At 43.9% G+C, this 13,603-nt stretch overlaps 1 protein-coding gene and 1 pseudogene across 1 annotated transcript; both read right to left on the bottom strand.

Annotated features, from left to right (window-relative positions):
• Positions 1-79: 79 nt before the first annotated feature.
• Positions 80-5,127, bottom strand: LOC122132564 (formin-like protein 2). Its single transcript, XM_042707238.1, has 5 exons — positions 4,344-5,127; positions 1,951-2,034; positions 1,167-1,247; positions 477-553; positions 80-184 (listed from the first exon to the last, which is right to left on the bottom strand). The coding sequence occupies exons 1-5, from the start codon at positions 4,386-4,388 to the stop codon at positions 97-99; spliced, it is 375 nt and encodes a 124-aa protein (XP_042563172.1). The 5' UTR covers positions 4,389-5,127; the 3' UTR covers positions 80-96.
• A 1,882-nt stretch (positions 5,128-7,009) lies between these two features.
• On the bottom strand, positions 7,010-13,598 carry LOC122132563 (annotated as a pseudogene).
• Positions 13,599-13,603: the final 5 nt, after the last annotated feature.

Genomic DNA, 13,603 nt, shown 5'->3' with positions numbered 1-13,603 from the left:
TAACCTTTATGAGGACAACAATAAGGCAATACTAGGGTTCATCAATACATTCACTGAGCACAAGCACAAACACACACACACATTAGCGAGAGCTACTCACGTGACAGCATATTGAGCAAAGGACAGATACTCCACCAGCACGTCCAGACCCTTATTCTCCTCATTCAGGAATTCTCTCACCCAGCTGAATGTGGAACAAGGGCACTTTAAGTCATTAAAAATACAACAGGCCTAGACAACCAGCTGGTACCCCCACACATACTCTTGTGCACACACACACACACTCTAGTGCACAAACACACACACACACACACACTCTAGTGCACACACACACACACACGCTCACACACACACGCTCACACACACACACACACACACTCCAGTGCACAAACACACACACACCAGGCCTCCCACTACAAGTGCTTTATGATTTATGAGCTGTGATTCAGTTCAGTTGGGAGCGACTCGTGACTCACCCGATGTGATTGGTTCGCAGCGAGATCTCCAACTCACGGAGCACTTGGGTCGACTCCTGCACTCTTCGGCGAAATTTCTGTGGAGAAATGCCACACATGACACTGCTGTCGCTACTGACCAAACTAGGTCACGAAAAAATACTGTGGCCATTGACTCTTCGGGAGGGCAGTCACTTAAGCAGTTAGCCAACTAAGCAGAACCAGTGTGTAGCTAGCATCAAGAGTTGATTGAGTTCTAAGTTGATTTCAGGTTTGTGGAGCTTTTCTGTGTGTAAGAAATGGGTGTACAGTTCTGATATTCTGTGCAGTACTCCTGCAAATGAAAAGTGAATTATGCAGGAGCCTGATCTGCCTCTGGAGCCTCTGTTGGGAAGTAACCTTTCAGCATCATATGTATTACTGGCACACATAAATACACACACACACACACACACACACAACAAATGTACAGTAGAGACACAAACATAATCTTGCGGGAATGCATACAACAGTGAGTACAAAAAACACTGTCAATATTCCCATCACGAGATAACTTAATCACACACACACTAACATGCACACACACAGAGACACACACGCACACACACACTCTAACATGCACACAAACAAACACGCAGTTTTCTCAACAGACGGCCATGCTAAGGTCAGAGGTATGTAGAGGGGTCAGATGGTTTCCAGGGAGATGCTCACCTTCCTGGTGACAGCTGGGTCCAGGAAGCCTTTGAGCTTCTGGATATACGTGTGTGGGGGGTTCTTCACCTGGAATCGTTCCTATTACACACACACATACACATTAAATCTTGTTTTATTCACAATTCTTTTCTTTAATTAATAACCATTTTTTTTCCCAGAGACATTTGCACTGATGGGAAAAGGGGCTAGGTCCTTATTCACACACGTGCATTATTGAAGACTTCTTCAGCACGCATCACCTCTCTTTCTCCCTCTCTCCTCTCTTCCCCTCCTCTCCTTCGCTGGCGTCTCTCAACATTATGATAAAAATCTCCCATTCTCCGTCCGCACCGACTCTCGGCCTGACATCTACATGCATCCTTGCCCTAATTCTGCCAGCATTCTCTGACATAATAGCAAAACAGTCATTTATTATTTATGTCATCTCTCATCCTGTTTTTTTTTTTTTTTTAGTCCCTTTCTTTTTAAACGTTTCCCTTTTGGTTCAGCTCACAAAGTAGCATCCACCCATGTCTGGCATCCACGGATGTGCCGACGTCACGGTAACCATGGCAACACATGTGTCGGGAGGGCAGCCGCTTCTTATGAAGAAGCCTACAGTAGACATTAACTCTGCACTAATGAGCTTGTTTACAGGAAGGTGTGAGGTGACAAGGATTATAATTAAGTTTTGCCTTGTCTTGGGGTGATGCCTTAATGTTGGTAGGGGTACTATGAAAATGAAGGCGTTGTTTGTTATTCGCTCTCTCTCAGTCACACGGATGTCATCACACGCTCTCACCTGGTCACAAATCAGCTCCCATTTCTTCTCATTGTCGTACTGTCGCAGTAGTCTCACTTTGTCAGGAGGCAGGTTCATTGAATTCTATGATGGAAATAACCACACACACACATCACAGTTTCCAAATGATTTCTCATACTTCACTCACCACAAAGAAGTTATTAAAATACATCTTTTGAAAGTAACACAATCAATCCATATCAGATATCTCATCTATTCCACCATGCTAGCTACCTATAAACCTAGTCCAAAACAAACATCCCCCATCAAACACACCATGTGTAACCCTGTGTGGAAACACATCGAGCATGATAATCAGGCCTAGTTTATTTTGGAGAGAGACCACAACACAGCTTCCGTGACTCGGTTGCGTGCATGTATCTCTATGCGTATGTGTGTGTGTGTGTGTGTGTATGCGTGTGTGTGTGTGTGTATGCGTGTGTGTATGTGTGTGTGTGCTTTGAGCTCCAGTTGAAGAGCAGATGGGCCAGTGGGTTGGAACCGCAGACGGAGCGTGTCTGGATGCGTGGCACAGAAACAGAACGCCCCTCACGGTCAATTAGCAGTTTAATCGAAGGAAGTCTTTCGATTCGAAGGGACGCGGCTGAGGTCTGCCACTGAATGTATACATACACACACACTCGCTCGGTCTATGTATATAGAACAAACATCATTATGCATATGAAACTCCTACACAGAGAGCGAGAGGGAGAGAAATACACACACACAAAAAGCACACACTGAAAGCATTCAGTGGTGAGGAGGAGCCTGCCTCGCCATTCCTGCCGGGATGGAATTTGTGATGCAAATCCATCAGAAGATGGGAGAGGCTTTCACTGATTCCCCATATACATTCTCTCTCTTCATCTCTCTCTCTCTCTCTCTTCATCCCTCTCTTTCTTCATATCTCTCTCTTTCTCTCTCTCATCATATCTCTCTCTCTCTTCATCCCATTCTCTCTTCATCCCTCTCTTTCTTCATATCTCTCTCTCTCTCTCTCTCTCACCCTCTCACCCTCTCCCTTCCTCCCTCCCTCACAGGCACATGCTTATGCACAAACAAGGTCTGGCTGATTTGCATCCATCCATGTTCACCATTAAACACTGTCTTGCTTCTTCTGATTCTGAATGCTGTTTTTTTCCCCTTTGATTGATGAACACTGTTCTTAAGATGAGAGGTTGCCATACTGCTCTTGAGTATCATGTCTGTAATTTAATCATTCAAACTTCAGCTGTCAATGCAATTGGGGCCAAATTAAGGACTTTTCAAACTCTCCTTAAGATGTGAGCTCCTAAGACCATACCACCATATTGTTATTAAGTCCCCCATATTTGGGCAGTTCCAGTCTAGACCATCCTGCACCGGGATGTCAGTGTTAAATACCAAAACAGGAGCCATAATCAGATCAGGGACCCCACTGGGAACCCCCTGCCCCCAAACCCTCTCCCTCCCCAAATCACTCCATCCCATCTAATAACTGGCCAGGGCTTGACACAACCGAGAAGTCTCTGATCTCTTGTGCTTAGATTAAGGCAGCGCCCACCAGCGAGGAATTTCAGTGCTACTCCTTTCTGGGTGATATTCAAGGGGGTGCATCTTAAGGAGCTGGGCCCACTGAGCTAATCTTGATTAGATCACATAGGACTGATGTCTGCTTGGGATTACGAGTCCACAATATAGTGGATGTTATTTCTACACTACCGGTGAGATTCGTGTGGGTGTTTTCCCGTCTTGCCACATTAGTGTTATCCATAACAGAGCTCACCATTGAGGCCCCTCTCCTCACCACATCTCACCCGTCTTCTCCGGTTTACATTGTAGCAATACAATGATTCGCAGCAACCCCCGTGGTCGCAAACGATGTCACAGTCTATTGTGTCCACGGATGGTCAAACTTGTTGCTGAAAGGATACATGCATCCGAGCTACGTCACGGAGGATACAGTCAACTCAAGCCGTCGAGGCCATTTAAATGCACGGTGCTACTCACAGTCCATGTGGTTGAATGGCGCAGCCATTGCAACCCTACGGTATAATTAATTTACATGGGAGACATAAGGGGTGATTTGATGACACGTCCAAGTCAAACGTTTTGATGGTCAGGTGCAGATACATTTATTTCAGAGGGGCAATGGCCCATACGAATATAGCGACCACTAAAAATCAGACATGCGAAAAAAAGGGGGGAGGCAGAGTGAAGCATTTAATTAGCCGCTATCACACAGCAGCAAACATCATCAAAGCAAGCTGTGACTCTGCCACACAATGGATATGCGCTACCGTTAGCGTCGGGAGCCCGTAACTCAAAACAAGAGCCATGACTATGAGAAGATTTACATGTTGTGGGCAGTGTGTACAAAACAGCGGATACTGTGAAAATGGATTTTTTTTTACCAAGGCAATTGCGAATCTCTCCTCCAATTCTGCAGGGTCTGGCATGGGTAGTTTGGGGGCTTGTTCCTCGCCCTGAAGTCTGTGAGCTGGGCATCCATACTCTCAGCGTTCCCCATGTTATTGTCCGCTGTTTTCCTCTGTTACAGACAGAAACACGTTTTCCCACAGTTTCCTCCAGAAAATACAAGTCGAGTGGAGAAATCCACGATGGACGAAAGCCTCAATCACATTAAAGTCTGGTTCCCACGGGTGAGAATTCAGAAACCTGCAGAACGTGATATCCGATGCGTGGCAAAAGCACTACTACATTGTTAATCCGTGATTTTTGTCGGTCTCTCCATTCATCTTTCCACGGTGGAACAATGCACAGGTTCACAGCGGATCAAAACCGCATCCTTACCCGTATCGCGCACAATAAACGCCCCACTCCCAGTTTGCGCTATTTGCGATAGTGTGCATGATTCAGATACGGCAGTGTGCGATTGTGTGGAGCGATCTGGCTAGTTAATCCTGCCTGTGGCTACAACAGACGGAGTTCGACATCCACACATTAAACAGCAAAGTCTCCATTCAGTACCCGACACAATGAACCCTTTCAGCTTAGAACCCCCGCTGGGGCGTGCCAAAAGCCGCGATGGATAGGCGAAGGGAGGCAATGTTTTGTTCTGTTGCATGCCGGGAATCGGAGTCTTTGAAGTGGTATAATATTAAGGCTACACTCGCCAAGGTTTGGGATTCAATTCGGCTTTAACTGGTATCAGTTCTCAATGATAGCCTACTAAACCGTACTACTCAAAATGAATCTAAATTGTGCCTGTCCGGTGCTGTCATATCCTCCCCCGGCACATCCATATGGTAGGATACACATGACACGCGCCAGTCATATTAATATGCAGGCCTAGAAATTACATTTCACACGGCCCAATAACCATGCCACTGAGTGGAAAAAAATAATGAATAAAATTCGGCATGCCAGAATGCTATGGACATTTATTGTTTTTTTTTTTTTTTTTTTACAATTTGTTAAATTATATATTGAGTTGTTGCAAGTCTGACAAGTCTCACCATCGTTAGCGGAGACAAAGAGGAAAAAAAAGAGGTCAATCCAATGAAGTGGGAGAAATTGTGCCACCCGGGCGCATTGGTTTAAGCCTGACACCTAGTGGTGGAAGCCATTCATAGTCTGTATGAAGGAAAAATGCTTCAATAAAGGATAAAGAAACACCAAACTCAGAAAGACTCAGGTTTATTCAAGTGGGCAGTGCTTCAGTTAGTCTTAAATATGAAACAAAATAACAGGTTCTTTTTCAGTGAGAGAAATGCCATGCAAAGGACTTGTTTGTGACCCAACAGTTTCAGGCCTTAGAAGTTATTATAGAAGTTATTAATAGCAATAAGCAAAGGCACTTACTCCTAATGTTTAATTGAATAAGTAAATAATTTCTATCACTTTTTCATAATTAGACAGTAGGCTAGGCTACATGAGAGCACTCAGCATGACTGAGCAATCCTGTACAAACAAATGACTAAAGCATGAATTTGCTCACCTATGGGATTCCTATGAGATTCTCTCAGCCAAATTCAAATCTACTCTACGGAACCGACCTGGTGCTACTAACACACAAGAGGACCAGAGGACAGAGATTACAAAGATTACATTCAACAGAGGATGGATGCTTCTGCACCATTTAAGTGTAACACAACAATATTCAACAGACTCAAGTGCAAAAGCAAAAGCAAAAAAAAAAAAAAAAATCAGATTGTGATATTCACGCAGAATAGCAAAACCCAACGCTCGCTTTCCTGTGAAACAATCCAGCACATCACAAATATGTCTAACTAATATGTCAACTTCATAATTAAAGGATTACAATAAAACAAGCAAAACTCTCACTGTCGGTTCTGACTGGTCTCGCGGCCAATTCACACCAAACATATCCGAGCATTTGATTATTTTTATACAGCAACGTCTCCAGGCACATCTAGATAACGTTCACACCCAGTGCAAAACACCAAGCTCGTATCTGAATATTGTATAGGCGTTCTCATAGTGGATCTGCTGTTTCACCAGTAGACAAGGAAAGTGGGGTTACGCCTGAATATTACATGCAAAGAACAACAGTGGGTGACAGGAGACATCCCATACAGGATGAAAGACTTGTTACAAGGTACATGGACAGGACTGGATTAAATTGTTGGAAAATTATGCATAATGGACAAATATTAGAGGTTATTTTTTTTAACTATATCTCTTTCATTCCTCATACTTCTTAATACATAACAATATATACTAAATGCATGCATGCATGTTTAATTTGTTTTGAATGGCTTAAACAACAGACAGATGAATTACTAGTTATTAAACCAAAAAGCACAGAAAGGAATGTCGTAGTCTTGGAAAAAGGAAAAACCAACAAAAAAAAAAACACTTTGATTGATTGATCAATCAGTCACCCAAACGATTAGCTTGACCAATCAACCAATGACCAACCAATCAATCAGTGTTCTTGAGTAAGAAAGATTGAAAAAGTGCACAAAAGTTAAAGAGGGCTGGTGTTTGTAGTAAGGAGCACAGTAAGAGTTAGAGCTTTAAGGCAGGAGGAAATCATCGCTCCTTTAGTGTCCACTTCTCATCGTCTCCTTCTTTCCTCTCTTCTTCCATCTCTTTATTCCTCCTCCTCCTCCTCCTCTTCTCCCTCTTCCCCTCCCTCTCCTTCCCTCTACTTCCTCCTGCATAAACTCCACCATGAGTTCTGCAGTGCAGCTGGCCTCTCCGAGGCTGTTGACCGCCTTGCAGGTGTACTGGCATCGTCGTCGGGGCAGACCTCAGAGATAACCAGGACTGCAGTGCCCGTCCTCCTCGTAGTCGATCTGGAAGTGACGCGTCTCCTTTATGGGATGGTCATCCTTGTACCACACCACATCCGGATCAGGATACCCTGTGTCCACACACACACACACACACACACACACACACACACACACACACAACACACACACACACACACATACACATACACACACCACACACACACACACACACACACACACACACACACACACAGAGGGAGAGAGAGAAAGAGAGAGAGAGAGAGAGAAAGAGAGAGAGAGAGAGAGAGAGAAATAAAGGGTAAATAAAATCTTGCCTGGTACGTAACCATCGCAGGTAAGTTGTCCATTCCCTTTATCAGTATATTTGCACACTAGGATCGCACCACTCTGGATCTTGGTGTTGTTAGCACCTAACTCGGCCAGTTCAGCCACAAGAAAACTGCTTAGAAATGTGCATCTCTAAGGCATCTGAGGAGCCCTGTTTTTAAGAGTGTGGGCACACTACTGGGCATTCTCACCCTCTATCTTGACCATGGGTGGAGGTGCATCTCTAAGGAGCCCTGTTTGTAAGAGTGTGGGCACACTACTGGACATTCTCACCCTCTATCTTGCAGTCAAAGCGAGCAGCGCTGCCCTCCACCACCTCCACATCACGGATGACATTGTTGAAGGTGGGAGGGGCAGGAGGCCGGGATTCATCCTCCAGAGTTTCCAGGAATGAAGCTGGGGCATCCTCTGCACACACACACACACACACACACACACACACACACACACACACACACACACACACACACACACACACACACACACACACAACACACACACACACACACACACACACACACACACAAACAGAAAGGCACACACATACACAAACAGAAACGCACGTACGAATGTGCACACACACAGACACACACACAAACAGAAACGCATATACAAACACACACACATAGAAAAACACACACAAATTATGTTTACAGTCTTATATATACAACTGCAGACACTAAAAACACGTATTCTAGCACAGAGGAATGAATCTGATGACATTACACCGACCGACTACACCAGATAAAATCTTTACAAACAGCTACATCCAAATACATAAATAAAAAAAAACACAACAAACCGTCAGTGGGCGATTTCTTTGGCCCGACTCCACCCATCATCCCCATGGAGTGGAATCTGGAGATGGCGCGCACAGCATTTCCTGTTTTCTGTAACAGTGAAAAAAAACACTTGTATTCGACCCCTTCAGAATGGCTTTTGAAAGTGAACATACTAACAAGTCTACATAGATAACCAATGAAGACAAAGATATTGACAATAAGAGAGAGATACCAAAGAAGATCAAGAGAAGAAAAAGAGGACTTTTCACTCACCTGCCACTTGCGCCTCAAGATGTACTTCTTCAGCGCTTCCTTGGACAGTTGTTTGGCCTCCATTTTAGCCGTATCCTGCTTCAGCCATTTGTGATCCAGACATTGTACACAGGTGAGACGAGCCCTGCGGGGAGAACAGGCTCATAGTTAATTAATGTTAAACGAGCAGGAAGTGCTCTGAATTCCAGTTTCTATAATTACAACTGTGCCCCGCTGGGAAAAGGGGGAACAGAGATGGGGAGGGGCGACTGAACCAGTGGGACTTGGAGCCAGTTTTACCCTCTGAGCAGAAAAACTAAAAAAAAATGTCAATTAATTTAAGGACTACATTTCCCACAACCCCCTTCCTGCTCACTTCATTGCCTTCTTCAGGAGACTGCTGATGAAGTCTTTGGCCTCGTCGGAGATCTCGTCAAAGGTGTCGTCCTCGAAGTCCCAGGTGGCGGAGGTGACGTTGGACAGAGTCTCGTTGTCGTTGTCGCCCATGAAGGGTGACAGACCGCTGACCCTGGGAGAGGGTAGCAGAAGGGAGCCACAAAATGTTAGCCTTACCTCAAATATATGTTTATGCTGTTCATTTACTTATTTATTGAGATAGATTGATTCTGTCCATTCTAAATCTTAATTCTGTTGGTCATCTTTGTTCTTTTTTTTTCCCTCCAGAGGGCCAAATCCTGCTTGCCTACTGAAGCTCGTATAGTTTCAGATGACCTATCCATATTCATGTATTACTTGAATACCATTGTGACCGCCTCAGCACAATTTTGACCCAAAATGATTGGTGGAACTGCTCAGCTAATATGAGCTGGAAAGAGCACTACTCCGCAGTAGCGGGGGTCTCCAAAAGAAATGGAATCTTTTCGATATTTTAACAAACCCGTCTGAAAAGTACCCTGAAAGGAATGAGATGTGCGAGAGCTTGAGTCGGGGGCACTTACAGGATGTAGCAGATGACCCCGATGCTCCACATATCTGTGGCGAAGCCAATCTCCTCGTAGTTGATCACCTCAGGAGCCACAAACTCAGGAGTTCCAAACAAAACCTTTAGTCCACCAGCATTATCTGTGAAAACATGTTTTCAGGTTTATGTTGGGAAAATAATTCTTTTGAAGCACTTGGAATGATGTATAATACCCTTTAACCCTATCATCAGTAATTAGCATAGGCTATTGACCATTGCTGTCCATTATTGTCCATTCATGAATATTTTGTGAGTAAATGGATAGTACCTAGCCGTCTGGCGAGGCCGAAGTCAATGAGTTTGATCTTGCTGCCTGTCTTGTTGATGCACATGATGTTCTCTGGCTTGAGGTCCAGGTGGACGATGCCCTGCTTGTGAATGAAGGCCACGCCCTCGATGATCTGCAGCATGTATTTGATCACTTCTCTCTCACTCAGCTCAAAGTCCTCGTCCACGATTCGATCAAACAGCTCACCACCAGAGATTCTGAATCACAGTGACATCCACATAATGGACACTGTTTCCATAGTGTTTATGGTGAACATTTTAATGATCTAATGCAGTGAAGTAAACTTCCATCTCACATTTTGTCTTAGACAGGAAACAAACAACAGCAAAACAGCAAAAGCACTCTGGAATCAGTGTGCCAAAGATGTCATTAAAGGTAGCATTTCACGGTTGGCAGTAGTGGACTGACTGACGTGTAAGTGTTGACATAGGGTGATTAATACTTTAATTGATTACATCGATTAGATTTCCTCGTCAGCTGTGGATTGAATCTAAGGGTTTTATCATGCTCTGAACTAGCCAAAACAAAGTGTGTGCTCTATTCTGTCACAATGGTGCAAATATCTATTAAACAACACTGACCAGATTGCATAGGATTATGTGGGGCATGGACCCAGACCTGCTCAATACTGTTTATCACCACTTTCCACTGAGAGACCGCTTGAAATATTTCTGTTCCTAGAGCAGTAAACAAATCGTATGCTCGACGAGATTCGGATCTGGGCTTTTTTCCATCACGACTGCCAAGAGAAGGAAAAGTGCTTCAGCTCTCTCTCTCTCTCTCTCTCTCTCTCTCTCTGTCTCTCTCTCTTTCTCTCTTGCTCTCTTTCTCTCTCTCTCACTCTTTTCCTCTCTCTCTCTCTCTCTGTCTGTCTGTCCTCCCTTGCTTGTCCATTCTTACTCTTGGCTCTATATAAGGACATGTGACAGACATTTGGCCAATCACGTGCAGAGGGAACTGGCATTTTTGTTCTCTCCTATAAAAAGCAAAAATGAGTGAAATAATCAAGGAGCTAGTGCGTGTGTGTGTGTGTGCGTGTATGTGCGTGTGTGTGTGTGTGTGTGTGTGCGTGTGTGTGTGCGTGTATGTGCGTGTGTGTGTGTGTGTGTGTGTGAACATATTCACGTGATGCTTCGGAGAGAACAGCACAAAACAGTCTACCCTCTGGTCACCCAAGAACAACTCATTCGTCACAGACAAAACAAGCTTAGCTCAACAAAATGTGATCGTCCCTGTCCCAAAATAAAACGGTTCACGCAATAACTGGTCAGCAGTTTAGAGCACAAATGAAATTATGCAGTATTGAATTATCTAAAAATTGCAACATATTTAACGCCAAAGAGAATGTTTTAGAAAAACAGCAAACACTTACAACTCCAAAACCATGACCATGTCAGACTTGCTCTCAAAGGCATCCACACACTGCACCAGCTTTGGGTGATGGAGGCTGTTCATTATGTCGATCTCCATCCGAACATTATCTTTCGCCGTGACAGATAAGGACTTGATGAATTTCCCGGCCCACACCTTTTTCGTTGCCCTCTCCACCAGTTTAAAGACCTGTCCAAATTTGCCCCTATAGGATAGAACAAGGGAAGAGAAACGGAAAAAAAGAAAGAAAAGAGAGAAAAGAGAGAGAGAGAGAGAAGATTGGACAGTTGGCGTCATTTGTGTGTTGTGTTGTTGGTTTCTAAGAGATACGCAGAGAGGAAGTAAAAGAGAGAGACAGAGAGCATCACTCACGTTCCCAGTCTCTCCTCCACATCGTACAACTCTTTGACGCTACAGTCTTTCTTCACAACCACGTCCCTGTAGTCCTGTTCTTTCTCTGCACCAGCAGTTAAGAGGAAAAAAAAATGTCAAAGTGCCAAAGCTTCCAAAGGCAGTTACAGAGTCTCATCAAGTAGTTTTGACTTCATGTGAAGTGACATAACTTAGGTGTTAAGTGTTTCCCATCAGGATACATAGATATGATTAGGTTACATGAATGATGGCTAGAGGGAAGAATAGAGATACAAAGGAACACCCACCACCATCATCATCTGCAGCCTCAACCTCTTCTCCCTTTGTCTCTGAGGAAAGACAGATAGATATATATATATATATATAGATAAATCAAATAGATATATAAATAGATAAATCAAATAAATAGAGAAAGAGATAGATAGATAGATAGTGTGAGAGAAAGGGTTAGAGAGAAAGATGCAACTTCAAAAAACCCTCCCACATTAAGTTTATCACAGGTCCCTTCTGCCTGTAATACTGCCAAATGTCCAGTAGAGGGCTCTCTTTCTCACCTTTCACCTTCTCCACACCAGCTGTGACAGGCACAGACTCTGCACCTGGCTCCCCCACTCCGTACATGTTGACGGCCCGCACACGGAACTTGTATTGCCTGTCCGGGAGCAGGTTCTGGACGGAGTAAGAGGTGCTGTTGCAGGAGGCCAGCTCTGTCCATTTGTTGTCCACAGAGTTCCAGATCTCCAGGTTGTACGACTCCACGACGCTGCCGCCATCGTACGTAGGGCCATACCATGAGAGGGTGAGAGAGGATTCACGGATGTCACTGGCAGCTGGGACACGAGCTGGAGGATCAGGCTTGTCTAGGGGAGAATGGACAAAAATGTATTTGGTTACTCAATTAGTTGGTCACTCTTCTTTTGCAGATTTTTCAGACACAGAAATCAACCTTTTCCTTCAACTTTCCTTCAAAAAACATGACACAGTATCACCATACTTACTTGCTTATCACCATACTTACTTATGTAAGTACTTACATAGTTACCTACAATTAGTACAATTACGTAGCCCTAATCCCATTGAATATATGTAATGTGTTTCACATATTTATCAGTGTATCTTGTTATGAATCACCCTGTCCAAGTGTCTGCAAATGGGCATCATGTCAACAACAACATAGTAACTCCACAAATCAACCAGAAGATAAGGGGGAAACAGGAACTGCTTGGTCTAGGTTCCCCATTCTACAGGGTAGAATGCTATTCCCATCTCATAAATCATCCCTTTGGCGAGATTAAACAACGGTGAGGTTGTATAATTGGGGGCCCCGTATCTTCCAACAAACATTGCATACCTTTATGACACAATATATATTTATCGATGTAATCTAAAGTTGTGATCAAAGGGTTGAATATAGCTGCAAATGAATTAAGATGTATTGTCCGCTGGTGTGTTTCTACGCTTTGAACAGCCTTGTATGGTAAGCCGAAACAGACTCCAGCGAGACTTTAAAAGGGAGCAGCTTGTCCATCAGCAACACGTTTACAACCTCGATCCAATAAACAAACTGGCAGTAGCGGGAATGATGTAGCTGCTAAGATCAGGCTGTAGTGAGGCAATTACCACTATAATAAAAACAGCAAGCTGAGAGGTAATGGCAAAGGAATCAGACAGACCACTGCAATCAAAACACATAGCTAAATGCTAAATTAATCAGAACTAAACACAATACAGTGCTTTATGTATACCACAGTAAAAAAAAAGCTTGTAAGAATATTTCTTCTTATCCATTATATTGACTTTTTGTTTTTTCGTGTGTATGTATGCATGCTAGCCTAAGAATATTTCTTCTTACACATTGCTACGTACTATCTTTATGTTGGAATGTATGTGTGCATTTAGTTCTGCTCAAGGTTTCTTCCTCTGTGTGTGTGCCTGTGAACATGAGGCATACCTACGACGGCGAGGTTGAGGGAGGCCTGCTTGGTGCCAAACTTGTTCTGCAGCTCCACAGTGTAGCTGCCGCTGTGGTCCTGCTCGCTCGCAGCGATGGTCA

This window comes from Clupea harengus, unplaced genomic scaffold (genome assembly GCF_900700415.2).
Source record: "Clupea harengus unplaced genomic scaffold, Ch_v2.0.2, whole genome shotgun sequence".
Taxonomy (NCBI): Eukaryota; Metazoa; Chordata; class Actinopteri; order Clupeiformes; family Clupeidae; genus Clupea; species Clupea harengus.
This window is presented reverse-complemented; position numbering and strand designations above follow the sequence as displayed.

Excerpts from the sequence above, each read along its gene's own strand:
- LOC122132564 (XM_042707238.1), bottom strand. The coding sequence starts at position 4,388 with ATGCCAGACCCTGCAGAATTGGAGGAGAGATTCGCAATTGCCTTG. Across the intron at positions 2,035-4,343 it reads AGAGATTCGCAATTGCCTTG|AATTCAATGAACCTGCCTCC; the intron begins GTAAAAAAAAAT and ends TTTCCATCATAG. Across the intron at positions 1,248-1,950 it reads GGGAGCTGATTTGTGACCAG|GAACGATTCCAGGTGAAGAA; the intron begins GTGAGAGCGTGT and ends TGTGTGTAATAG.